This window comes from Zalophus californianus, chromosome 6 (genome assembly GCF_009762305.2).
Source record: "Zalophus californianus isolate mZalCal1 chromosome 6, mZalCal1.pri.v2, whole genome shotgun sequence".
Classification (NCBI taxonomy): Eukaryota; Metazoa; Chordata; class Mammalia; order Carnivora; family Otariidae; genus Zalophus; species Zalophus californianus.
The window spans coordinates 15,099,355-15,125,586 of NC_045600.1; the positions used below are offsets into that span (position 1 = coordinate 15,099,355).

At 45.2% G+C, this 26,232-nt stretch overlaps 1 protein-coding gene across 1 annotated transcript in view; it reads left to right on the top strand.

Annotated features, from left to right (window-relative positions):
• The first annotated feature begins 12,819 nt into the window (after nt 1-12,819).
• The window catches only part of KCNK10 (potassium two pore domain channel subfamily K member 10), a 130,625-nt gene continuing 117,212 nt past the window's right edge, over nt 12,820-26,232 (top strand). Inside the window, exon 1 of the mRNA XM_027572774.2 lies at nt 12,820-12,934. Coding sequence (XP_027428575.1) covers nt 12,883-12,934 — 52 coding nt within the window. The 5' untranslated portion in view covers nt 12,820-12,882. The remainder of the gene's footprint in view (nt 12,935-26,232) is intronic.

Genomic DNA, 26,232 nt, shown 5'->3' on the forward strand with positions numbered 1-26,232 from the left:
GCTTTGTAGAGACCCGACCACCATGCCCTGGTGTTAGCATTCCACCAATGCTTTGAAACTGTTCATGCTTGTGTATCTGAGCATATAGTCTGGGCCTTACTGTTTTCATTAGGGAAGCCTTTATTTTCTTCTTGTAAGATATGAGTTATAGAAAATCATTCATGGTATTTCAAAGCACCATGTCTGATATGATGCGGTAGATTTTCAAGTGTACTGCAAGCTTGCTTATGCTGTGATGCCCCAGATTACAGCCTGAATACATTTAACTGTCCAAGGTCCTGAAGTCTCACATATTTTTATTCTACAATCTTGTGTATTATTTTGAACTCTGAGTGACTTTCTATCATTTCATACTTCTTTATGACCTCTTTCATGTATGTTTTTCTAAGGTTAGTATATTTGAATGTGGATCAGCTGACTGAACAGAGCAATTTTACATGTGATAGAGTGCCATATGTTTTAAGAGCTACTTAAAAAAAAATAACCAAAACAAATAAACGTGCTTATGGTTCTGATTGTGAGACCAAGTATCTTCAAACATAAATGAACATGACCCAAGCCGCAGCTGAATAGAGACCTAATTACAAATGGAAATTTTAAAGAAAGAGGTGAGCAGACCAGGTCATCAGGAATATAAATAAATAGTATGATAAACTCAAAAATCAGGACTGCTATACTTAAAATAAAAAAAAACCCTGTAAGATAAGAGGGACAGGTGGAAATAATGTTTTGTTTAAATGGAAAATATGGAGAGCCAAGGAACAGGATGTGCCATTTCATGAAAAGGAATGGTGGCACTGGAAAGACACACAGTTTGTACTATTTTTAAAAAATCCAGTCCTTACCAAATACAAAGGTCAACTGTGATCAGATATGTGGCTCATACACCATCTGTGATGGGAGGAGGAAAGCCAAACTAGCCCAAGGAAGGAAGTGTCAGCATTTATTGAATGAGTGAGCACTCTATGTAGCTTTATAAAAATAGGTCCAGTGCAAAGAGAAAAATAAATTAGAAAAGATAGTTCCTTTCTCCCTGAAAGACACAGGGTGGACACAGAAAGAGAGGACTCAGAATCTCAGAGTTTAACCCATTCATTAACAAGAGCTCAGAAAGGCTAAGTGATTGCTCAAGGTCACACAGCTTATTAATGGCAGGGCTGGGACTAAAAATTAGTAGTTCCAATCTCTATCATGGTGGTCTTCCCACTCTGACAGTCTTCTCTTTGCAAAAAGTGTAACATCATATGAACAAGCATGCACTAAAGTTAGATGCAGAAATAGACAATAAAATGGAAGGATAATAGAGTGAATGATATGGGAAGGAATTTGGCAGTGGGAGTCGGGGGAGACACATCTGGTTTGATAAAAGTTTTAAGGAGGGCAATGAAGAAGACAGATGTGATGATAGGTCCAAAGGTACTGAGGAAAGGCCCATAAACCATATGCAGGCGTATGGGACCAATCAGAGAAAAGGTTGGAGGAATGTGTTTTCAGGAAATAAAGGACAAGGGTGTCACAAATGCTCAATTAACCAGAATGCATCTGAAGCAAAGAGTTTCAGATAACTGAAATTTCTGATTATGTACCTTTCCTTCCCCCTCCCGCCCCAAGCCACAACCCCTACAATGGTTGAAAATGTCTCTCAAACACATTATTCTATTTTATGAAGACTTGAGGCCTGTCAGGATATTTCTATTCCAGTTCTGGCTCTGTCACGGACCAGCTGTTTGGCCTTGGGAAAGTCACCTTACCTTTCAGGACTTCACTGGCTCTAGGGCAGGGAGGTTCCCAGACTTTGCCTGAAAGAATCACCTGGGGCTCTTGTTAAAGAAATAAATCCCCGGACAGCCATCTTAGATCCACTGAAACAGGATTTCCAGAAGCACCTGGACCATGGAATCTGCTTTTTGTTACCAGGAAAGTTTGGAAAGCTCTCACTACATGATCTCTGAAGTTGCTTCTACTAATAATTACATTCTATGATTCAGCTTTCTCACTGGAGTAAGCTCAGAATTTTTTTCTTTTCTTTTTTTTTTAGATTTTATTTATTTGACAGAGAGATAGTTGCAGACAGAGGGAGAGTGAGAAGCAGGCTCCCCACTGAGCAGGAAGCCCGACGTGGAGCTCGATCCCAGGACTCGAATCATGACCTGAGCCGAAGGCAGACACTTAACCGACTGAGCCACTCAGGGGCCCCAAGCTCAGAATTTCAAAAGCAACGGCATCTCTGTTTGATGGACTGGGGATCACTGCCAATATAAACATTGTAAGGATCTGTAGCTTTGCATGGAGAGAGGGCAGAAAAAAATGGATAAATACTCTTAGCCCCAGCTACCCCTTTTGCGTATAACATTTAATAAATGAGCTCTCTGATGTCAGCTTTTAAAATTCTATTTGCCAGAAAAAATACTCTATATCCAATGTGCCTGCATTACCAATAAAAGTCTCAGCATCAAAGACAGAATATAGTAGGTGACGCTATCTCTTAGGGATAAGGTAGAAGAAAGCAAAACATCTCTGTAAGTTTCACATTCTCTCAATAATTTTTCTAACACAATAACAAGTTACCCAGCTGGTCAGAGGCAGAAGGCGATACTTTAGAATTAAATAATATTTAATGTTAACATTTTAGAATTAAATTTATTGTTGCCATCATTCATGGCTCAGAAGCAATGGAGGCATCACTATCATATTAAGTTCAAGCTTAATGTATGGATTTCTTTTTTTTTTAAGATTTTATTTATTTATTTGAGAGAGAGAGACAGAAATGACAGAGAAGAAGAGCAGGGAGGAGAGAGAGAAGCAGACTCCCTGTTCAGCAGGGAGCCCGACATGGGGCTCGATCCAGGACCCTGGGATCATGATCTGAGCGGAAGGCAGATGCTTAACCGACTGAGCCACCCAGGTGCCCCATAACGTATGGATTTCATGAAAGAACATGGCTAGGATGTTACAGAGCTATGATAGTTTGATCTTCTACTAACTGAGAAAAATAGTGGAAACAAGAGAACCTGAACATGTCCAGAAATGACAAACATAATAATAAGATAATAAATAATAATGATGGACTACTTTAAAATTAATTTGGGGGCACATGGGTGACTCAGTTGGTTAAACATCCAACTCTTGATTTTGACTCAAGTCATGATCTCAGGTTGTGAGATCAAGTCCTGAGTCAGGCTCCACGCTCTGCCTCTCCCCCTGCCCGTGCTCACTTGCTCACATGTGCACACTTTCTCTGTCTCAAATAAATAAATAAATAAATAAATAAATAAATAAATAAATAAATAAATTCTTTAACATTATTTTGAATTCATGTATTGTATAAAGTACTAAATATTTGTTTTCCAAAAATTGACCTTGAATAATTGGAACCTATCATGTACTCCTGCTCAATATATCCATCTATATATCTTATACAAGGGGCCAGAGCATATAGTTATGAAGTTTCTGCCTTGCACCAAGCTGAGGGGATGAATGGGGACTAAAGTCCATTCCAAGTTTTGGACACACTGCTGTGTTTCCTGGTATCAGTATGTCTTCCCCCACCCCACTCTCCATCCCCAAGGAGTGTCATCTGGCTTGAACAAAGGCACTGTCTACAAATCAAGCCAGGGCCATGGTGCTTTTTCCACTGGACGGAGTGCCATTCTCCAATTGCCATATAGGCTAGCAGGAACTTCTTTTATATTATCATATAGGATAGCAGTGGCCATCTAAACTTGCAGTGATCTTGTTTACATCCTAGCAAATACAGTATTTGACCCTTCCAAGATGTTGCTGAGGGCAGATTTAATTTGGTGGGTTCTGATGAGCCAAGATTTTAGTATGGTGCAGTGGATGACAGGGTAATAATTGATGGTGGTTTTCTAAAAATGTTGGGTTCTTTCTAACTGAAGGTTATGGTCACTTACAACTTTTGGAACCCAAGGATATGGCTCTTTGGAGACTCCTCTTGAAAAATAATGCCCCATTTTTGAAAAGATATGAAAAAGAATTATCATCCATAAAAGATAGAGTAAGACTCCTAGAAATTACAGTTGTCAGCTTAACTTTGTTTCCTGATGAAAAGAGTTATGCATATCAGCAATTATTTTGCAGGTCTGAGTGGATCCATATTTCAATATGTATCAGTAACATTATATAACTATTTTTAAAACACAGTATCAGAATCTAAATATAGAAGTATTACATAAACTGGAAGGAGATCCTCTTTCTATAATCAGCATTATTAATCGACCACTGGAAGAGTAGAGCAGACCTAGCAAAATAATGTGGTTGTGCAGAAGTGAGTAAGACCTGAAAAAGTCAACAAGACTGCTTATCTAACTACTTTAAGATGGCCCACATGTAGTATGGTTTGGTGTGACTTTCGGGATCATAACAAAGGCTTTCCCACCACTTTTCCTGATCACCTCTTCCCCAATATTTCTTTTATTTGTTTGATTATGCCTGATGGTCTAAAGTTCATATTCACTTTGACAGAGGGAAGAATATAAGGAACCCCAGAAGGTGGGGAGATGCCAATGTAATGGGAAAAGGGTACAGATGGTTTAGGCTGCCATTTCCAGTGAAACTGACTACTGCAGAGATCAAGATAACTTTATGTAATTAGCTCTGAATAAGGAATGGTATTTTGATCTATAGATGAGTGGGGACCTGGTTTGATTTCTACTTCCATCCCTAACTAGCCGTGTTTACTTAGACAAACCATTAGCCTCTCCAAGCTCCAATTTCCCCCTTAACAAATATTTAGGTGTCTAATATATGCCTGACATTGTTTTAAATGAAATTGTGTTGATAATAGTACCCATCTTCTAGGATCATTATGAGCAATAAATGGGGTATTCTTTAAAAAGTCCTTGCTATGTGCCTGGCAGAGTAAGAAAAATCTGATGGATTAAGTAATAAGAATGATCCCTTAAATCTGCAAATGCCTGCACAGTTTACAAAACACTTTCACAAAGCACTATTGTCTCATTAAGCACGGTTTACAAAGCACTTTCACAAAGCACTATTGTCTTCTTAAGCAACCCTGGAGGTACAACTAGCCAGATATTTAGTACCCCATTTTGTAGATGAAGAAACTGAGTGAAGCTTGGCACAATTCACCTGCTTGGTTGCACTTCTTCCTGAAGAGGATGGCTGGCTAAAATACTCGTAAGTTGGTCACATATTTTGTACTTATTGCTTATCCTTATTTTTAAAAAAGATTTTATTGATTTATTTGTCAGAGAAAGAAAGAGAGAGAGAGCACAGGCAGGGGCAGCAGAGGCAGAGGGAGAAGCAGGCTCCCTGCTGAGCAAGGAGCCCGAACCCAGGACCCTGGGATCATGACCTGAGCCGAAGGCAGAAGCTTAACCAACCGAGCCACCCAGGCACCCAAAAGAGATGCTTTTAAGAAAAGTATGGGTTAGCAAAATTCTTGTACGTATTGGTAAAAGGGTAGAAAAATTACCTGACATGAAGAAGAAGGTGTTGGATAATTTTTTTTTAAGATTTTATTTATTTATTTGAGAGAGAGAGAATGAGAGATAGAGAGCACGAGAGGGAAGAGGGTCAGAGGGAGGAGCAGACTCCCTGCCGAGCAGGGAGCCCGACGTGGGACTCGATCCCGGGACTCCGGGATCATGACCCAAGCCAAAGGCAGTCGCTTAACCAACTGAGCCACCCAGGCGCCCGATAATTTAATTTCTAATAGGTAAGGGTCTTGCTGCTCTTCATCTTCATATAAGTATTGAACATTTTAAGGAAGGAAAAGATTTAGCCTGGAAGTTAGAAAAACTTTGACCTTAGCAAAGTTTCTTAAATTTTGAAAAAAGCCTATCAATACAGGGTTTACAGTTTCTTTCATTATATATATTTAGTATTTTTTTGTATTTAGTATTTTTTCTTTTTTAAAAAAATTCTTTACTTAAATTCAGTTTAGTTAACATATACTGTATTATTAGTTCCAGGGGTAGAATTTAGTGATTCCTCAGTTGCTTATAACACCCAGTGCTCATCACACATGTGCCTTCCTTAATGCACATCACCCAATTCCACCCCCCACTCAACTCCCCTCTAGCAACTCTCATCTTGTTTCCTAGAGTTAAGAGTCTGTTGTATTTAGTATCTTGAACGGTCATATAAATTGGAATCCTATTCAGAGGTGGAAAACTGAACCAGGAAGTATCTTGAGATGACCTCTTCCAAATCTTATTCTATCATTCAGCAAACTTTTTTTTTTTAATTTTAAAAAGATTTTATTTATTTATTTTACAGAGAGATAGCAAGAGCAGGAACACAAGCAGGGGTATTGGGAGAGGGGGAAGCAGGCTTCCTGCTGAGCAGGGAGCCAGATGTGGGGCTCAATCCCAGGACCCTGGGATCATGACCTGAGCGGAAGGCAGATGCTTAGCAACTGAGCCACCCAGGCACCCCTCAGCAAACATTTAGATGACTTAGTAGTAGGAGAGAAAAGTTCTAACACTACATTTGTTATAACCATTTTCAACCAAACAAATATTTGCTTTAAAGCAGCAAAAATGAAATGAATATATTTCAAACATCCCCATTAGATGCTGAGACTCTGTCCCACCCCATATGGAGCAAAACCTTTTCTATTGACCAGACTTTCCCAAGCCTTTCATTGGCTGCTTGAGAGAAGCATCTGTCAATATGCTGGGACAGTAGGTCCCTCTAAAGGATTTTCAACTCTGCAAGCTGAAAGACTTTGGGAATAAGACTCACGCATAAATAAATAGGTTATTGAAACCATGCAAGACTTCTACATGCCTTAAAATTTTGGTTCAAGTTAAAACCTTCCTAGAATGACATGAAAATCTGAGCTCATTTATAATGGTGTGTAACCTTGCTGAATTCTTATTTTAAAATTTAGTAAAATACCATATGCACTTGTCCAATTGGTGTACATATGTGAAAATGCTCATTCTTCCCTGAAAGATGGCCTTTTGAGGGATAAGAAACAAAGATAAATTATTTGACTAAGGCTAGGACTCAGTCTGGGGAGAAACCCGAGTGAGCAGGGATACAACCGATTTCTATTCCATGGATATTGTCATGGACACTGAATTTATAGAAGGTGTTGAGTTCTTTTAATGACCTGCTGTAGTCAGGAAATCATTTTCTTCCCTCTTTGGCTCAATTTATCTTTAGCTACATCATGACATTAAACATTATGAGAAAGCAAATGAATTTGGATTCTTTTTTTTTTTAAGATTTTATTTATTTATTTGACACAGAGAGAGAGAGATCACAAGTAGGCAGACAGGAAGGCAGAGAGAGAGGGAGAAGCAGGTTCCCTGCTGAGCAGGGAGCCTGATGGGGGGCTCGATATGGGGCTCGATGCAGGGCTCGATCCCAGGATGCTGGGATCATGACCTGAGCTGAGGGCAGACGGTTAACCGACTGAGCCACCCAGGCGCCCCTGAATTTGGATTCTTAAAAAAGTCACTGTCATAAAAAAAAAAAATGAAGGCACTTTTCTAGGATAAAATACACTACATAGAAATAACAAAGAAATGCAATCTTTGACTGCATCCTGGTTATTACCAAACAACTATAACTTTTCTGTGTGTTTGAAAATTTTAAAAATAAAAAAAGTTGAGGGGAAAACAACAACAACAAAAAATTCAGCTCCATCTTTTTTTTAAAAAAAGATTTTATTTATTTGACAGAGAAAGACACAGCGAGAGAGGGAACACAAGCAGGGGGAGTGGGAGGGGGAGAAGCAGGCTTCCCGTGGACCAGGGAGCCCCTTGCGGGGCTCTATCCCAGGACCTTGGGATCATGACCTGAGCAGAAGGCAGATGCTCAACGACTGAGCCACCCAGGCGCCCCTCAGCTCCAACTTTAAAAAAAAAAATTACCAGGGATTATGTATTGGTGGTAACTCAGAGAGAGGGAATCCCTTAAAACATGTTTTATAAGAAGCAGGATTACAGCTTTGTATATATTTGGTAAAATGTTGGGCACAGTGCCTTATGGGAGCTTAAATAATATTTTCTTAAGGACTGAAATTTAACAGAGAAACTTACAAGGGAAGAGGAATGTAGTTCCTCCTTATGAAACACCTTCATCAGTCTGATGCTTTAAGTACAACTTCTTTGGAGTTCATATTATGTTGTTTTCATTCATTGGCAATCAGAGGTTTGAGTCACCAAAATAAATCTTCAGGGTTCAGTACACAGAGTTTGCTATTGAGCAGTGTGACATATGACACCCTCTGCCCTTTAGCTACTGATGTGTCTTCAGCTTTTCCAAGCCAAAAGCAGAACCCGAGATTAGAACAACATATATTTAAGGGTGTGTTTTGCAGATGCTGGTTGGGACATGAAGCCAAATGGAGGAGGGATTAAATGCTGAGAACAAAGGGGAAACTTCACTGGGGAAAACGTTTCTGGGAGGAGAAATTTAAGTTAACTTGAACGCATAAACTCGTCAGTTTTACCGCAGAGTGGGTACACGGGGGTGGGGGGGGTGGGTGAGGATGTCTTGACAAAAGGACAGGGAAACCTCTCTGTAGTTCTCTGGAGGAGAGGACCTGGAGGTGTCTTGGGGGTGGGGAAGATCTTGGAAGCTGGGGATTTCTTCTGGACTTCAGGGAGAAATGATGGAACCAAAGGGAGAAATTCAAAGCAGGTTAATGAATTCATTCTGGTATTCGTGAATTCAAAGCAGAGTCTCATCAGCTCTGTCCTCCAGCTTCTGTTTGCCGAACCAGCACTAGGCAGGATTCCCTAGGCTGCTCCATCACTCCCTGCTATTCTGGGTCCAAGACATTCTCCGGCCTCACGCCGGACTCACGCCGGACTCCACGTTCCCCTCTTCTCTGGCTGAGCTGTTTTTCGCCAGCCACTCGGAGAGACCGACTCCCCGCGCGGCAGGCAGCACCCCTCGGCTCTCACACTTATCCCGGACTGAGGCGTGGGGAGGGGGTAGGGGAGCCACCAACTCGCGGAAAACTTCCTCCTGGGAGGTGACTGGGGTTTTCCGGCTTCCCGCAGCCCTCCCGCGCGGGGCCGCACGGCGATCGTTAAAGTAGTGTCGCAACTATTGCAGGTTCTGGGCTGCAGAGACCCGGGGCGCCCCGCTGCAACCCTTCCCCGGCAAGGACCCGCGCCCTCTGCCACCGAATGCGCCCAGGACGCGGCCGCAGCCGGCCCGGGGCTGCTGGCGGGGGACGGCCGGTGCGCGCCGACTTTGCGCCACGATGCTTTGTTGTCCTGCCGCAGGAACCCGAGGCGGTCTCTTTCCACCAGACTTAACCCGCCCGCAGCAATAGCCATGGAAGTTGCGGCGGCACGGAGGGAGAGGGAACCGCTCGGCGCGGCATCTATTTTGGATGTTTTTTCTCTACACAGTCCACTTCTTTCCTCCTTCTTGGGGTAAGTGGAATCTAGTGCGTAATAACGAAGGGGAAGAATTGACGGTGATGGAAGGGGATTGCAGTAACACAAAGGGTTAATGTGATAAGTTGTTTTCCTTGGGGCGTTGGGGGTGGGGGACTCTCCCTTTATACCCTCCATCCCCCGCAGTCCATTCCACATACGCAGTTTAGGAGTTGGGAGTTGATTTCAGGCACGTTAGCGGAGGGGTGCAGGAATTACTTACTTAATTTTTGGTGAATCCCTCCCCACTCGTGTCGTCCACATGCTGAGAAGGGAGAATGGAAATGGAGGAAAGAAAGCCCCAGAGGTTGGGGGTGGGGGGTGGGGCGAGTGATTTAGCAGAGAGATCCTAAGGGCCTATGACTAGGGCAAGTCCTTATCCCACATCAGGCATTCCGGACCCCTGATCCTGCTCCCTCACCCCAGTAGGTCCATCCTAAGCCTTCCTAAAACCATCCTGCTGATGCTTTTCTGGGGTAAGGTTCTCCAAGGGCCCAGTATAACTTCTGAGGAAAACCTCCAATCATCTCATCCACAAGACCTGCTCAATACATTGTTGATTGATTGACTGAATGATGCACCGTAAGGCTACATTTTGTGCCATGGGAATTTGCCTCAGATAGTGAACTAATTCCCTGATGGAGGCTTTAGGGCAGCAGGGTAGCCCAATTCATTTTGCAAAGGAAGAAGGGCTGCAGTCCTAGATAATATATATTTAGATCCTCGACCCCAAAGAACGCATCTGACGGCGTCAGGGTCAAGATTCATGGATCCAGGGACCAGATGCTCTCCCTTGGGTTTGACTCTCTGTGTTGTGACCTTGGGCATGTTCCTTTACGTCTCTGAGCCTTGATCTTCTCATCTGTAAAATGAGGCCAGTTAGAGCTTCTTCAACATGACATATAGAAAATAAATGGAGAGAAGTATGAGGCTGTGAGGGGCCATTTGATACATGTCAGTCTTGCTCCCCTATCCTCAGAGGCTTCGGGAGAGAAGGTGTCTTTCCCGGGGGGCACTTCTCTCTGACTCAGATGCAAGTAAAAACATTGCATTGCAGTGACTGGGCTGGAGCCCTCCTGCCTGTGAGCAGTTGAGGAGAGGGTGGAGTGAAGCTCTGAAGGCTGTCTCAGGAGCTTAAAAGCAACTCCCTTGGGGTTTTGGGGCAGAATTCACACACATACTAGTGTCTCTGGGGGCATGGCTGGAGAAGCAGAAATTCCTTGTTTGTCTCATTTCCATGTCTCCTCCATCCTCTCAGCCTTCTAGTAGAGGGAAACAAAGTGTGGAAATGGACTCCCAGAGAAAGTGGCGGTCAAGTGGCTTGGGAATCTGCGTCTGCAGGGCTGAGGAGTCAGGGTAGCACCATCAGATTGGTACCAGGTGTGCCTGAATGAGGTCTGCAGAGAACTCAGGGTTCTGGTCCCAGCAGCCTGCAGGGTCAGTGACAAAGCACTTACCGACCCTTCCCACAGAGGACAGTGGACCTCTGTGGATCTTGCTCTGGAACTCAGAAGCTTGGATGTGACAGTGCGGGAAGGATGATGAGAAAGAATGCTGCTGTAACAGGGCTCCCAAAAGCCTCGAGGTGCTAGAGTGGCATACATCTAGAGCACAACTGCCAGTGTGCAGCTTTAGGGCCACAGTGGGCAGACTTGGCAATAAGCCAGGTAGTCACTCACTCTTTCATAAGTAAGGGCAGCAACAAACCTAGCTGGACCTCGTGGGCACTAGACAGTAAGACCCCTGAAAGCAAGGTCCATACCTATGTCGTTTTTCCCATACCACCAGCACCTGGCACAGTGATGGCACGTAGAAGGGGTTAAAGATACATGTCGAGTGGACAGTGAACGGAGAGTAATTTAAACTGCTTTCTGTCCAACACTGCTTCATGCAGCTTATGCCTTCATTTAGCCAGTATTTCTTGAATATCTACTATGTGCAAGTCTCTGTTGCTAGGAGCCGAAGTAATTTGTAAGCATCCTTCATATCGGTACTTCGAGTGGCCCATTCAAGAGCATCTCAGCACCACCTGGCTCTTCTGGAGATCGAGGCCTCAGTGGGGGTAGGGGAAATGCGCCAGGTTCAGCCTCTTTCCGGGAACATGTGTGGGGTCCCTTCGCACTTGCTCCTGCTGGGCCCCCTAGATCCCGGGGCCGCTAGGTCTTGGCAACTCCACTTTCCTCTGGGGCCGTGGCGTCTCTCTCCAGCCGCCTCCAGGGCCTCCGAGTAGCTGCCCCAGCCGGGCGGCAGGCAGCTGGGGAAGGGACCGGACTGCGCCTGGGGAGCGAGCTTCCCCGGGTGGGGAGAGCGCGGCCAACGCGGAGCGGTCCCAGAACAAAAGGCTCATGGCTGGCACCGGCCTCCTCCGAGTGCGCTGGGGACGCGGGTTCGGGGCGCAGGCGGGAGAACCGGGCGCGGGAGGGGGCTGGAGTGGAAAAATGAAGTGAGAAAAGAAGGCTGTGTGTGTGTATGTCCGGGGTGGGAGCGGCGACAAGAGGTCACCCCCGAGGCCGAGGTCTGCGGCGGGGCCGCCGAGGCCCTTCCTCCGCCTCCTGCAGCGCCTTCCAGGCAGCCAAGCGTGTCTCCGGCTGCAACTCCACCGAGCGCACCGCGGCCGCCTCCACGCCTGCCCGCCCGCCGGCCGGCCGAGCCAGTAAGTAGCGGGGCGCCTGGCGCCCGCTCCCCGCCCCGCCGCGGCTTCCGGCCGCCGCGCCCGCCGCCACGCGCCGTCCCCCGCCGCCCCGCCACCTCGAGGGCGAGTCAGCTCCCGGCCGCTGCTCCCGGCCGGGCGCCCGGAGCCCCGCGCGCCTCCGTGGCCCCGCGCCTTCACCCGCCGCGCGCTCTCCCGCCGTGGCTCGGCGTCTGCGGCGCGCTGCGGGGAGGGTCGCCCTCGCCGCGCGCTCCCTGGGTGCAGCGCCACTCCCACGTCCAATGGCTTTCGGGAGGTGGGGAGTGGGGGGCGTCGCCCGGGGGCGAGGAGCCGCGGCCGGGGTGGGGCGTGTGCGCTGTGCGCGGCCGAGCGAGGCTGACGTGCCCGCCGGAGCGCGCGCCCGGGCGAGTGTGTGTGTGCGGGAGTGTGTGCGCACACGCCTCCGGGGGCTGGAGTGACACTGCAGTGGGTTTCTCCCTCGCGCCGGCCCTCCGGCTGCTCAGCCCCCCACCTGCCGCCACCGCGTTTGGGAAGCAGCTTGGCTCTTTTATCTTCCTGAGCCTCCCTCTCCATCCACCCCTCACCAGTCTTACTTTTCCTTTCACCCAGGGGGCTGCAGCTGGCCACCCCTCAACCGGTGCCAACACCTAAGCCGTTTCCAGTCTCTCCTTAGCCAGTCTTTTCCACTTATCCTTCTCTGGGGTTCCTCCACGAGCCAGTCCAAGGCTCCCCCATCCTTGGAAATTGTTTTGTTGGACTGCTGGACCGAGGCGTGTAAAGCTTGAGGACTTTATTATTATTTTGATTCTTTTCATTTCCTCCCCTCTGGGCAACGGAGCAATGAAATTTCCAATCGAGACTCCAAGAAAACAGGTGAACTGGGATCCTAAAGGTTGGTATTTCCTACTTTTGGCGGCCCTCGCCCTGCCTCCATCTCCCGCGTGCGCGCGCTTCCGTGAGTGGAAGCACTCTTGCTCCTGGCAGCGTGTGTCCTGAGGCTGGAAAATGCGCCTGGGAGCCGCAGCGCGGGTGGGAGGAGGGCGGAGGCAGCGGGGGTTCCAAACCCAGATAGTGCCTGTCATTACCACATAATCATTGTCCCTCCTGGATTGTTCCAAAAACCTATTTAGAGATACACCAAGCCGGCTGTTTGGCTTGAAATCACACCAAGTGTCGGTATTTGCTTTTGACTTTATGTGTGCGTGCGTGTGTGTGTGTGTGTGTGTGTGTGTGTGTCCTTTGTTTCTGATGATCTTTGTCTCTCTGGCAGATGGGTGGGGTGCCTCCCCCTGGACCTGGAGCTGCGCCGCCTGCCCAGGGTGTCCTCAGTGGGAAAGGTTTCCTGGCAGCAAGTGGGGCTTGGATCTGCAGCAACGGTCCCTGGAGGTGGCCCTTCTCGGAGGGCATATGGAATAATGGAGCCCAGGGGGCCTTTGGAGTCTTCCCTCAATCTTATTACCAAACCAGGCAGCTAGTTTGGCTCAGATCGGAGTAGGGGTGGGAGGGGGGAAGGGTTTGCAAGAAGGGTGGGGCTGCCAAGGGCTGGGGAGGGGGAACGGAATGTGTCCGCCTGAGCAGTAGTGTGGTTTACACGCTCTGATGCATGTTGGACAGTGTTCCCTCCGCGCAAAAGAGAGCGACTAAGACAGATTTGTGTGTGCCTGGCGTTGACCACCGTTCTGTAATTAGCATACAGATGTTAAGGCCTCTCCTGAGTGATTGGTGTGGGAGCAGAACAAGTTGAAACCAAGTGTCCAGTTTTGACAAGAATGTGCTTTATCATTTCTCTCAGCTCCTCTGAAGCTGGGTCGGGCTAGGCAACACCTCTGTGTGTATTGGGTTGAAATTGGTTTATTTGATGTGTGCAGGTATGTTTAATGCTTTTTTACGAGTGCATTTATTCTTTTCTCCAGACCAGAAAAGAGGAAACCCACTTGTTTGTTGAGTGAATGTCTTATAAACTGACTGGCTATTATAGAATGAGGGAAGATGTGTTGCCTGTTTCAACCCTGAAACTGTTACACCTTAATACAACCCAAACCCAATCCACTTTTGTCTGTTGATCTCTGGAAAGTGTGCCTTGGTTTATTTTATTTTATTTATTTTATATTTTGATCCCTGTAAAATGTATTTATTGAATACCTACTACTTACCAAATGCTGTCCCTGGAGGTATAGTCAGAATAGTATAGACAAAGCCTTCTTGGAGTTTATAGTGAGGGAGGCAGACCTAAATCAATCAATGCGCAGAAGAGTGCATAATTACATGTTTATGTATGTTCCATGAAGGAAAGCATCAGGATTTTAAGAAAGTGATAGATTGACAAGGATCAGGGAGGGTGGGTAGTCAGGGAAGGTAGTCAGACACTTGTACTGAGATCTAGAAGATATGTAGCAATTAACTGGCTACTGAGGAGGTGAACTGACCTAGAAGATGAAACAGCAAGTGCAAAGGCCCTGAGGTAGAGGGGACATGTGTATTTGAGGAACTGAAAGGCAGTTTTCATGGCTAGAGTGAACAGCAAGGGAGAGTGGCTGGTGGATCCATAGGGTCAGACCCCAGAGCCTCATGTTGTTGCAGGTAGGGTGGGGCTGTGGGGTGGGGGCAGGAGTGTTGCCTTTATCCTAAGCCACTGAAAGGTTTCAAGCTGAGGAGAGACATGATCTGAACTGAGTTTCAAAACAAGTGCTGTGTGGCTCTTGTGGATGTGAGGGACCAGATGCCATGGTGACATGGACCAGGGTGGTGGCTGTGGGATGGAGAAGTGGGTGGGGTAGGGAGCTATGGAGGGCAGAAAATCAACAGGTTTTGTGTAAATAGAGTGTGGACATAGAGTCATTGGAATGACTGGGAAGGCAGCTGGGGCAGGACCAGTCTTGTGGGAAAGCTCGTGAGTTCAGTCCGGGGCTTGTTGAGGGGGGGGATGTCCTGAGCCATCCAAGAGGTGTGTCAAGTGGGGAGTTGTCTAAAAAGTCATATTGGGATCTTCAAGGAACTCTGGTCAGGATGGAGGGCAGTGAAGCTTGCCTTGGCTTTGAGAATGTTTCTATATGATCATCATTGTATATATTTATATCACACTGCTAAACACAGATGAATCCAACATTTTACAGCTTGACACAGTGAAGCAGTACGCAAGTAGCATCTCCAGTCACAACTGATGGTGCCAAAAATGAAAAGACTCTGATAAAAATACCAACATTTAATGAGAAATCTTTGCATGCCAGGTGTTTTATGCACATTATTTCATATAGTTATTCTCATAATACTTATCCAATGATATCAGTGCTTTGTCCCCACTTGATCGGCATCAGGATACCACTGAGCTATCTTCCAGTAAGATGCTCTGACTTCATGTACAATTGTTCATGGGTGAGGTTGACAGTAGTCTTTTCTAGCCAGGGGGTGGAGGCAGGAGAAAGGTCAGGAGTGAGGGTGGCACATCTCACACCTTATAGAACTATGTGTCAGGTGCTATGAAGTGCTTTACATATATTAAAAAATAAACAATTTATTATTAACTAATTACAATTTAACTAGAAGAATAAATTATTTAGTCTTCTTTGTTTAATCTTAGGAGGAAGTTGCTGTCCCAATTTTACAGGTGAGGGAACTAAAACACAGAGAGGTTGAGTAACTTCCCCAGGGTCACACAGCTAGTAGATGGTGGGGTTGGACTAGAACAGGGGTCCTTATACATTCTTTGAGTCTATCTCTTAAGTCTATCTCTTAAATTATTGGGACCTCTGGCTCTTGCCTGGTGAGGCTTGCAGAGCTCAAGGACTGGGGAAGCTCATTGCAAGGAGAAAGAAAACAATAAAAAGGAGTTGGGAGGGGCAGGGGAGGGAAGATTGAAGGAGGAAGAGGAAGAAGAATGCCTTTTCTACTCATTCCTTTCTCCATTAACCCATCTGGCCAAACAGCATCTCTTCCTCTACCTCTGGTGGGCCTGTCACTGGCCACTGGACAGACTTTGGGTCTGTTCTTTGGAGGTTCAGGTTTACACAGACAGACCAAGTATATTTAGCAGGGCAGGGATAACGGGGAACCTAACATTAGAATAGAACAGGGGAGAGACAGTTCTATGGACTGTAGGATTTGAGTATTAACAGACTTGAACCTTCAGGTGGAGATGCTCACAGATTGTGGAAGGAAGTTGTAATTAGGATGTTTTGCTCACAGTCCCATTACGTGACAATTTAATAGCACAGAATGAAGGTGGATTGAGAGCAGATTGGTTTTGATTGCACTTGCGTGAATTAAGCGAAGCACTTTCAAGAGGTTTAGGTGCGAAAATAAGACCTAAATATAAAATGATTATTCTCTGGTGAGCTATGGCCTTCCTCCATATTTGTAAAGCTGAGCCTACAACAAATAGAGTAACTGCTTTTGTGGGACCAACAGAAAAGTAGACTGGCACTGAGTCTTGGCTTTCATGTGCGTTTTACATCGCTGGGGTCACTTGTGGTTGATTTTTTTGCTGAAAACTGGGATTGGTTTGCTGTTTTTGGGTATCTTAAGGGCTTTTAAAGATTTTATTTATTTATTTGAAAGAGAGAGAGAAGGACGAGGAGGAGAGGGAGAGGGAGAGGGACAAGTGGACTCTGCGCTGAGCATGGAGCCCAACTCGGGGTTAGATCCCATGATCCTGAGATCATGACCTGAGCCAAAATCAAGAGTTGGATGCTCAACCAACTGAGCCACCCAGGCGCCCCTCTTAAGGGCTTTTAAAAATCAGTAAGATCAGCAAACGATATTGCCACACTTCAAGTCAAGCAGATCAATATGGTACAGAAAACTCTGGATTTGGGGGCAAAAGAATTAGTTTCTAGAATGAGCCATAGCGATTATTAGCCATGTGAGTTTGGGCAGCCCATTTAACTTCTGGGTTTCGCCCTCCTCCTTTGTGCAAAAGGGCCATTGACATGGCCTCTCTGACCCTATCTCTGCAACCTCTCTCTTGATTTGACCTCTGGGCTGCTTGTCTTCATTTTGTTCCTCAGGTGGATCAAACTTGTTCCTGTCTCAGGGACTTACACTTGTGCTTTCCCCTACTTATAATGTGTGTTCACATGGCTGGCTCCTTTCCACCTTTGAATCTCAGCTCAGATGTCACCTTTTTAACAAGCGCTTCCCTGTCCCACCTGAAGACCTCTCTTCTTGTTCCCCAGCCCGGTCACTTTCTATTATGTCACCTGCTCAGTTGTCTTCCTGGTACTTGTCATCATCTGAAAGCATTTTACTCATGTGTCTCAGATGATGCCAGCCTCCCTTGCTAGCATGTGAGCTTTATGAATGGAATTTCCTGTCTCATTGACTGTTAACGTCCTTAGTGCCCCCAGGAAGAGCCTGGAATGTAGTAGGCATTTAGTAACTTTTGCTGAATGGATGGATGATGAGTGGGGGATTGGAATGGAGAGGATCTCTAAGTCTTCATGTATGAAGGAAATTCCAGGACTCCTCCAAGCTACAAAGGGCAAAGTAAAACTAAGGAAAAATGAAAGCATATCCCTAAACAATGGGGTATCGGAGAGGATACAGATATTCCCTCTTCTTGCAAGCTCCCATTTCTCTGAAGTCTCCAACAGAATTTTCCTTCTGTTCTCCCTTTCACCAGGAGTGAGAAGGCGGGGCGGTGGGGGGGTGTGGAGTGTGGAGGTAGGGGCTGGGGCAGGGAGGCCATGTAGCCTGACAAAGATATGGTTGGTGTCCAGTTAGTAATTTGGCTCATGTTGGCCATTGACCCGTAGCTCTTTTTAGGTATTTAAATCTACTTAAGGAAGAAGCAAAGCTTCAGAGCTGGAGCTGTTTTTTGTTTTTGTTTTTGTATTTTTTTTTAAGGCTGCCTTTTCAGTGCATACTTGAATGCAAAATTCCAGAGAGACCTATATTGTATGTGTATAGCACCTTTCAGTTTACAGAACACTTTTTACAAATTATCTCATTTGTTCTTTAAACAACCCTATTTTGGTTGATATTGGAGCCTCAGACTTACTGATGGGAATAGAAAGAAGAAATGAGTTATTTGGGGGCCCAAGACTACAAACAGGCAGAGGTGGGGCCAACCCAGTCCTTTTGACGCTCATGTCCAGGATCATTTCCCTCAAGCTTTCCACCCTTCCAGGGTCTTTGTTTATCTCACACGCTTTCATTGCCTCTTATCATACAAGGTGTATTCAGAAGTTTCTCTGAGAGATTTAGAGGAAAAAGGCTCTCGGTTGATCGGTGAGTCCCAAGTCCATGGCTGTTTTTGGTAGGTCATGCACTGGCTGGCACTTTATCTCATGAGTTCAGTTGAAGACCCTTGGATTTCACTTCTGCTCTCCTGGCTAAAAAGAGATTTCAGCATCTTGTGAAGGTGAGCCACGCTCAACTTGCAAGGTTGCTTGAGCGCTCTCTTTATTAATGATTGTTTCCAAACACCAATTTGTATAGCTTAGATTTTCTGGAAAGAAAATCGTCTATTTTTGATTTAATATCCAACTTTCAGGAGATCGGAATTCCAAATGGGATTAATAATGTACCAAAATCACCACAATTATCCTAGAAAGTAAAAAGGAAAGACGGTTCCAAAGATTGTCTGGGCCAAGATTTGGTTCAGTGTTGTTTTCCGGCAGGGTCTGAGGGCGGTTCATCATCCTCTTGCCAATGCCCGCGATTGCTGGGTAGAATTAAGATGGGGCAGGTTGATTTTGCTATTTCACCCCGTTTCCAAAACGTATGTTTTGGCTCTGTAATAGTCTGCTCAGGCTATCGTAACAAAATACCATAGACTGGGCGGCTTATACAATGGAAATTTATTTTCTCACAATTGTGGACACTGGAAGTCCAAGATCAAGGTGCCAGCAGGGTCGATGTCTGAGGAGAGCCCTTCCCTTGGGTTGCAGATGGCCACCTTCTTGCTGTGCCCTCACAGTGGAGAGAGAACACTCTGGTGGCTTCCCCTTCTTATGAGGGTTACCAGTGCTATTGAATTAGAGCCCCACCCTCATAACCTCATTTAACCTTAATTACCCCCTTAGGGCTCTATCTTCAATACAGTCATGTTGGCAGTTAAGGTTTCAACATATGAATTTTGCAGGGGACACAATTCAGTCCACAACAGCCTCTATATTAACATCATAAATCAGGTGCATTCAAAAAAGACATTGTGCACTTTGCAGGAAATTGGAACACTTCTACCACAACTGAGATATAGCACAAAGGGTATCTACTATAGGCACAGAACTAGGGGCCCTCTGTTGGCAAGAGAAAGGCTATTGAGATAGTGGATCCTTTTTACTTTTAGTCCATAGAGAGTTAGAAGAGTTTAATGAAACAGAATAAAGCCATTTTACTGATAGCCAATTAGAAGGTTTCAGTTTGGATAGCTTCCTTGGCCGATGCATAAAGGTGAATTAAAGGGAGAATCTTCTGCTGTACTCGGATTCTGTTCTAAAAGGCACTTACAAGATGAAGCAGATGGAGATGGAGTCCGTTAGGGGCTCAGCTTTGTATGACTTCGTTATGGGATCTACCTAAACGGGGCACCAGCACCATGTCGGTTACACCCACCTGGCAGATGTTTTTATGGTGGTCAGCAGGGCTATCCACTTTTGGGCTCTGGTCTTGGTGGTTTTCTCAGTGGAGACTTTACTGTTGATCTAGGTCAGGCTCATGCCTATTACCCAGGACGGAGAACAAAAACCTCCTATTTAATTTCAAGAACATTTATTTGTGGTTTGCAGGCGGAGTTTGAGATTTTTTTTTTCTCCCTTCATAAGTGTCTGGGACTGAGTACTATGAATAAAAAATGAAACCTGACTTTCGAATCCTCTGTTTAGGGTTGGGGTGGTGGCAGTGGTGAGCGCCAGAGCCCTTGGTTGGGGGGGGCAATGGTCACGGGGTGGGGGGAATCATGTTCTCTTTCTCCTCCATTCCCAGAGTCAGGGAGTTGGGAGAGATGGGTGTAAGAGGTGGTATGGAGGGATAGGTAGGTAGGTAGGTAGGATTTCAGGGGATTCCGTTTCCCATACTGCCACTAATTTTGGTTCCATGACTTCTCGCTGCAATGGAGGGGACTTTGAAGCAGAGAAGAATGGTGGCACAACATAGGATTTGAAAAGTTAACTGCTGCAGTACATAACCCACATCATCACAGGGAACTTTACCTCCCTCGTTCATTCCTATTTCCCTTCCTTATTCCTTCATTCTTCTCTCCCCCTGTCTTCCTACAGAGTTCTCATCTCAATTACTATCTCTTATGCAAAGGATCCTAATTTTTTTTTTTTAATTCAGCTACCCAATGTAGAGGTGGTAGTAGTGTTTTCAGTTTAAAAAGAGATGCTCGAAGAGAGTGCAGATTTGCTCAAGTGTTACGAATCTGGAAGTCATGGTGGCCTTTGCAGAGTGGCCCCAAATGCTATTTGTATTCTTTTTTTTTTTAAGATTTCTTTATTTTAGAGAGAGGGAGAGAGGGAGCGAGCAGAGGGAGGGGCAGAGGGAGAGGGAGAGAGAGAATCTTTTTTTTTTAAGGTTTTATTTATTTATTTATTTATTTAATTTTTTAAGATTTTATTTATTTATTTGAGAGAGAGAGAATGAGAGATAGAGAGCACGAGAGGTAAGAGGGTCAGAGGGAGAAGCAGATTCCCTGCTGAGCAGGGAGCCCGATGTGGGACTCGATCCCGGGACTCCAGGATCATGACCTGAGCCGAAGGCAGTCGCCCAACCAACTGAGCCACCCAGGCGCCCAAGGTTTTATTTTTTTAGTATTTTTTATTATGTTATATTAATCACCATACATTACATCATTAGTTTTTGATATAGTGTTCCATGATTCATTGTTTGTGTATAACACCCAGTGCTCTATGCAGCATGTGCCCTCTTTAATACCCATCACCAGGCTAACCCATCCTCCCAGCCCTCTCACCTCTAGAACTCTTCAGTTTGTTTTTTAGAGTCCATCATCTCTTGTGGTTCATCTGAGAAACAGAATCTTAAGCAGGCTCCACACCCAGCATGGAGTCTGAGGCAGGGCTCGATCCCAGGACCTCAAGATCATGACCTGAGCTGAAATCAAGGTCAGGCTCAACTGACTGAGCCATCCAGGTGTCCCTCTATTTGTATTTCTAAAACAATTTTAATACCAGGAAAATGAGTTTCTTATGTGTAAGCATGTCTGTAAGCCCCCAAAATATCAAATATTTTAGCAGGATAAAGACAAATAGCATAACTTATCGAATTTAATGAGACTGACAGTCTGTATAGAGATGCTTGGTATCAGGTGTGATATTTGACAATTGAACATTGACTCACTTTTATCATATGAGACGAGAAAGCAGTATCCAAATGTTTAAGAAAAACTGATGGGAGAAAAAGCTTAGAGATGAAAGGATTCTATCCATTGACTTATTTTTTTCTGTCTGCAAATTTGGGGTAATCTATTGTTACCCATTTTAACCATGAACCAACCTGGGTCAGCTCCCAGATTCTACTGGTTGAGAATATTGCCTTAGACTAAAGGCATTCATTTCTCATATTGGAATTTGAGGCCATATGGGAAGTAGTTATGGTAGATTTGGTTTAGCATATACATCCTTAAACCCTGGTAGATGTAAATGTATGTTATATTCAGTTAACTTAGCTTCTGGGCTAGATGCTACCCTCTCTACAGCTTAAGGTGGAAGGATCTGGGTTCTAGTGCTGGTTCTGCCACTCTTATGGTAAAGGAGAGAGTTGAGGTGTTGATGGCTCAGTTACCTTCATGCCTTGATAGTTTTAGATAGCCTGGGTTCCAGTTTGAGCTGTATCACTTACTAGTGACTGATTTTGGTGAGTAGCTTCATTTCTCTGTGACAGTCTCATCCGTAAGGTAGAGATGATGATAGACTGTCTTCCTTTTTTTTTTTTTAAAGATTTATTTATTTATTTGAGAGAGAGCGAGAGAAGAGAGAGAGAGAGAGCAGGGGGTGGGGCAGAGGGAGAGGGAAAGAGAGAAAGAATCATCAAGCAGACTCCCTGCCGAGCGCAGAGCCCAACACAGGGCTCCAACCCAGGACCCTGAGATCATGCCCTGAGCCAAAATCAAGAGCCAGCTGCTTAACCTACTGAACCACCCAGGTGCCCCAGCCTGTACTTCCTTGATTCATTATGTGGATCCAATAAAATGACCAATGATCCAATAAAATGCTAACTCTCAAAAGCATCTTGGAGCATTGCAAAGATTCCATGAGTGTTCCTGCGTTATGTTCTTATCACGGTTGAAGGGGTTCCCGTTCTGTGAAGTCACAAAAGACTACAGCTCCAGTCACTTGAGAAGCATCTCTTTCATTTTCCAGATCATCAGGGAGGGTGGCCTGTTGCACAGCCCCCTTTCCTGGGACTCTCTTCAACTGTCAGTATTCTTATCCTGGGTTTAAAAAAACCTAGGTTGTTTGGGTCAAACCAGAGAAAAGACCAGAGGAAAAAACATAGTTTGGAGTCATAATACTTGAGTATTATTCTACCAGTAGAGTTCTTGTTCTACCAATTTTTTAGTAGACAGTAAATTGGGCAAGTCATTTAACCTTTTTGAGCCTAAGTTTTCTCCTGGGTAAAATAAAGATCACAGTCAGCACCTGCTTCACAGTTGCTGAGATGATTTAATGAGTTAATAAACGTGAACAAGCTTTATAAACTGTTAAGTTCTAAACCAGCATTTCCCGAAGTGTGTTCCATAAGATACAAATTAATCTCCTCAGAAGCTCTGAGGGAAAAAAAATGGTTTCATGGTTTACCGGATGGTGTGTTCTCTCTCATTCTTTCCTAGAGAGTGGGTATTGCTGTGTAAGGAAAACTTTAATATTTGGTGGCTTAAACCAATGACAAATATTTATTATCTCATAGTTTCTGTGGATCAGGAATTTGGGAACAGCTTAGCTGAGTGGTCTGGCTCAGGAGTCACTCAGTGGTTGTGGTCAGATGTCAGCTAGGGCTGCTATTATCTGATGGCTTGACTGAGGCTGGGAGATCTACTTCTGAGATGATGTGCTCATGTGACTTGCAAACTGTTTCTGGTTGTTGGGGGAGAGGCCTCATTTCCTGCCAATGTGACCCTCTCCACAGGCTGTTTGAATGTCCTCCCAACATGGTGGCTGGCTTCTTCCAGAGCAAGCCATTTGAGAGAGAACAAGGCAGAACCAATGATGCCTTTTATGACCCAACCTCAGAAATCACATATTGTTCCTACAACCACAGTCTTTTCATTAGATGTGAGTTACTAAGTTGAATTCATACTTGGGGTGATGAAGCTCACTTTGGAAGGGAGGAGTAACAAAGAATTTGAGGACATATTTTAAAATCACCGTAAGCATTTCCCCTTCTTATTTATTGAATATACACTAAGTTCCAGGTATTCTGCTAAGTGCTTTATAGCCATTATCTCATAAAATCCTCTTTATAGTCCAAAAAAACCCAGATGACATTATTATCCCTGTTTTCTGAATGAGGGGACTAAGTCCCACAGAGCTTGAGTAACTTGCACAGAGCTGTGTTATAGTTCTATGGCTTAAACTGGGTCTGTCTGTTAATGTTGGAGCTCTCACCTGTACACTGCTTCTGGTCATCTTGTAGTACAGAAGCCTGGTTGATTTTGTCTAGCTCTGCATTTCCCACTTACCACAGAACAATGATTCACGGACCTCCATTTACCCTTCCTACTACCCACTACCCAAAATGGTATTTCAGAAAGACAGTGAGTATGATGATGCTTTATATAAAATATGAATATATGGTCTTGTAATAGATCCCAGTATACCTACCAGCCCAAGCTGGTTATTCAGATACAAAAAGCATCTATTGAGCCTGTCACCCTTGGGCAGGTGCCATGCTATGTGTACATCTGTAGAACATTCACCAAGAAATGACCACACGATAAGCCCAATTTCTTCTGAAACCAGAGACCACGTGATGACTCACTGGCCCACTTCTTCTCCAGATTCCCCTTCTATGACAACCCCCTTCCTTTACAGATCCAGTGCCTGAAAACCCAGCCTCCTTGGATAAAGCCAGAAGAACAGGGCATCCTTCAGGCTGAGCAGCAGAAATGTCAGGGAATGGGTGTCTGGTGTGTTTCTGTAGCAGACCTCGTGTCTGTACCGTGTGACTGAAACAGAAGTCAGAATGTAGCCAGCATGGCAGGGATGGCGTGCTGGGGGATGAGGGGCCCAGCCAGTGCATGGGAAAAGCCACTGGTGGACAGTGCTCTGTGTCATATTTTGAGTAAACTTTTTTTTTGACTACCTTGTTGCTTTTCCTGCACGTTCTTGAAGAGAAAACAATTTCCAGGAAGGATGCATTCGATGCCTTAGAGGGTCTCATGTTTCTGAACACAGCATGCCTGGCTTCTTCCTGAGGCAATTTTACATTCTGAGGAAAGTTTTGGAGCTTCTGTGTGCTGAATGAGAGGAGAGTGAAGACAGTTTCTTTTGAGTGCCACCACAGGCTTTGTTGAATATGTCACTTCCGGCACAAAATGGCAAAGAGGCCCTAGGACTGGGAGAGGGGGTTGAAAGAGGCTGGCGGAGCCCCCTCCCCCTCATCACATTCTGGAGCCAACTCTCATGGCATCTGTAACCATAGTAACCACAGGCTGCAAGTTTCTCAGGATGCTGATATGCCATTGTACTTACCTTCTTGTCTTGTTATTTCCCCCTCTATTCTTTCATCCAGGAATGACCCCCCCCACCCCCTGCCTCCACTTACCCCTGCAAAGAGATGGACTTTCAGAGGGTTTTCACTTCTGACTGATTCTTCTATTTCCTGAAGCCCCCTTTTCACTTCCTGGACCTATAACTGGTTCATTATGAAGCAGACGAAGCCACATGCACATCATTTCCTCAGCATTTCCACTTTTACTATGAACAATTGCTCGTAAGTCATCTAGTATGCATACCGTAGGTGTGATTGTAACTGTGCAGAAGGATGGTGGCTCGTGGCACTCTGTTTCAAATAACGCTCCTGTGGTTAGTCTGGTTGAGATCTCGGGAGTATTTGGATGTGTTGTAAAAGAATAGGGAAAGCCAGTGAGGCATAGTGAGGAGAGCACTGGTCTCAGGAGACCCGGAGTTTGGTGCCGGCTGGAGAGTGAAGTGTGCACGGCGCATGAAGGTGGGGCAGTGGGTGCTGGCCATGGTATGCAGGGTATAGTGGGTCCTATGAAAGACTTTTGTTGCTTTCTTAGAATAAGGCGAAGGCACTGAATGGTTTGAAGTAGAAGGATGACACAATCAGATTTGCATTTTAAAGATTATTTCAATCACTCATCAATTAAATGGTTGATTCAGCAAATGTTTATGGAGGATGCTTCCAATGGGCCAGGCGTGGTGCTGGGTGCCAGACTCACCTGGGGGACTTTCTGTCTCCTTGTAAGAAACATAGGAATGTTTGAAAAACATCTAGGCAGGAAAAAAGCTCTTCTTGGCATCTTTGTTTTACGATAACCAATTCCAAACTTCTGGTTACAAATGGGAGGTGTAGCTTAAAACCAGGCTGTGCATTTTCAATTTCTGTTAATTATAATAATCTTTTCCCTGGCTTTGTTACGTGGCCCTTGATTCTGTCATAATTTACATATCTGTAGTCAATGAATTAATAAACCAAAAACTATGGAGTGCCTGTATTTTGTATTTCAGACGCCTTTCAGGAGCATTTGGCTATCAGTCTAGCATAATGGGCCTGAGAAAAATTGCCAGCATCCCCCTCATACCCACTGTCACTTTGTGTCTGGAGTGTTGAGAGGCATTGTGACATTGGGGTATTTCTCCTTTGACTATAATGGAAACCCCTGAGTCTCTGTGGCCTCAGCTCAGAAGGCCTCCCAGAAGCCTGAATTAATGAGACGCTATGATGTGCGGGTCCCTTTCTCTGGCGGGGTGAGAACACAGCTTTTATAGGAGCATGAATGCCTGCTGTCAGGCAATAATGTCTGCATTCAGACTCAGTTCTAAAGGCAGGCGGAGCCGACAGCCACAGGGGGTGGGATTTGAGAAGCCCTCTAAGTCCTTGTCTATTGCTGAGCCACATCAGTCCTTCCCATGACCATCAGATCGCCTGAAATCTATGTTAACTCTTCATCAGCAGCCTTTCATTCATCTGCGTGGTTATCCATAAACATTTATTGAGTGAGTGCCCGGAGAAATGGGGCTAGGCACCAGACACAGAAAGATGGAA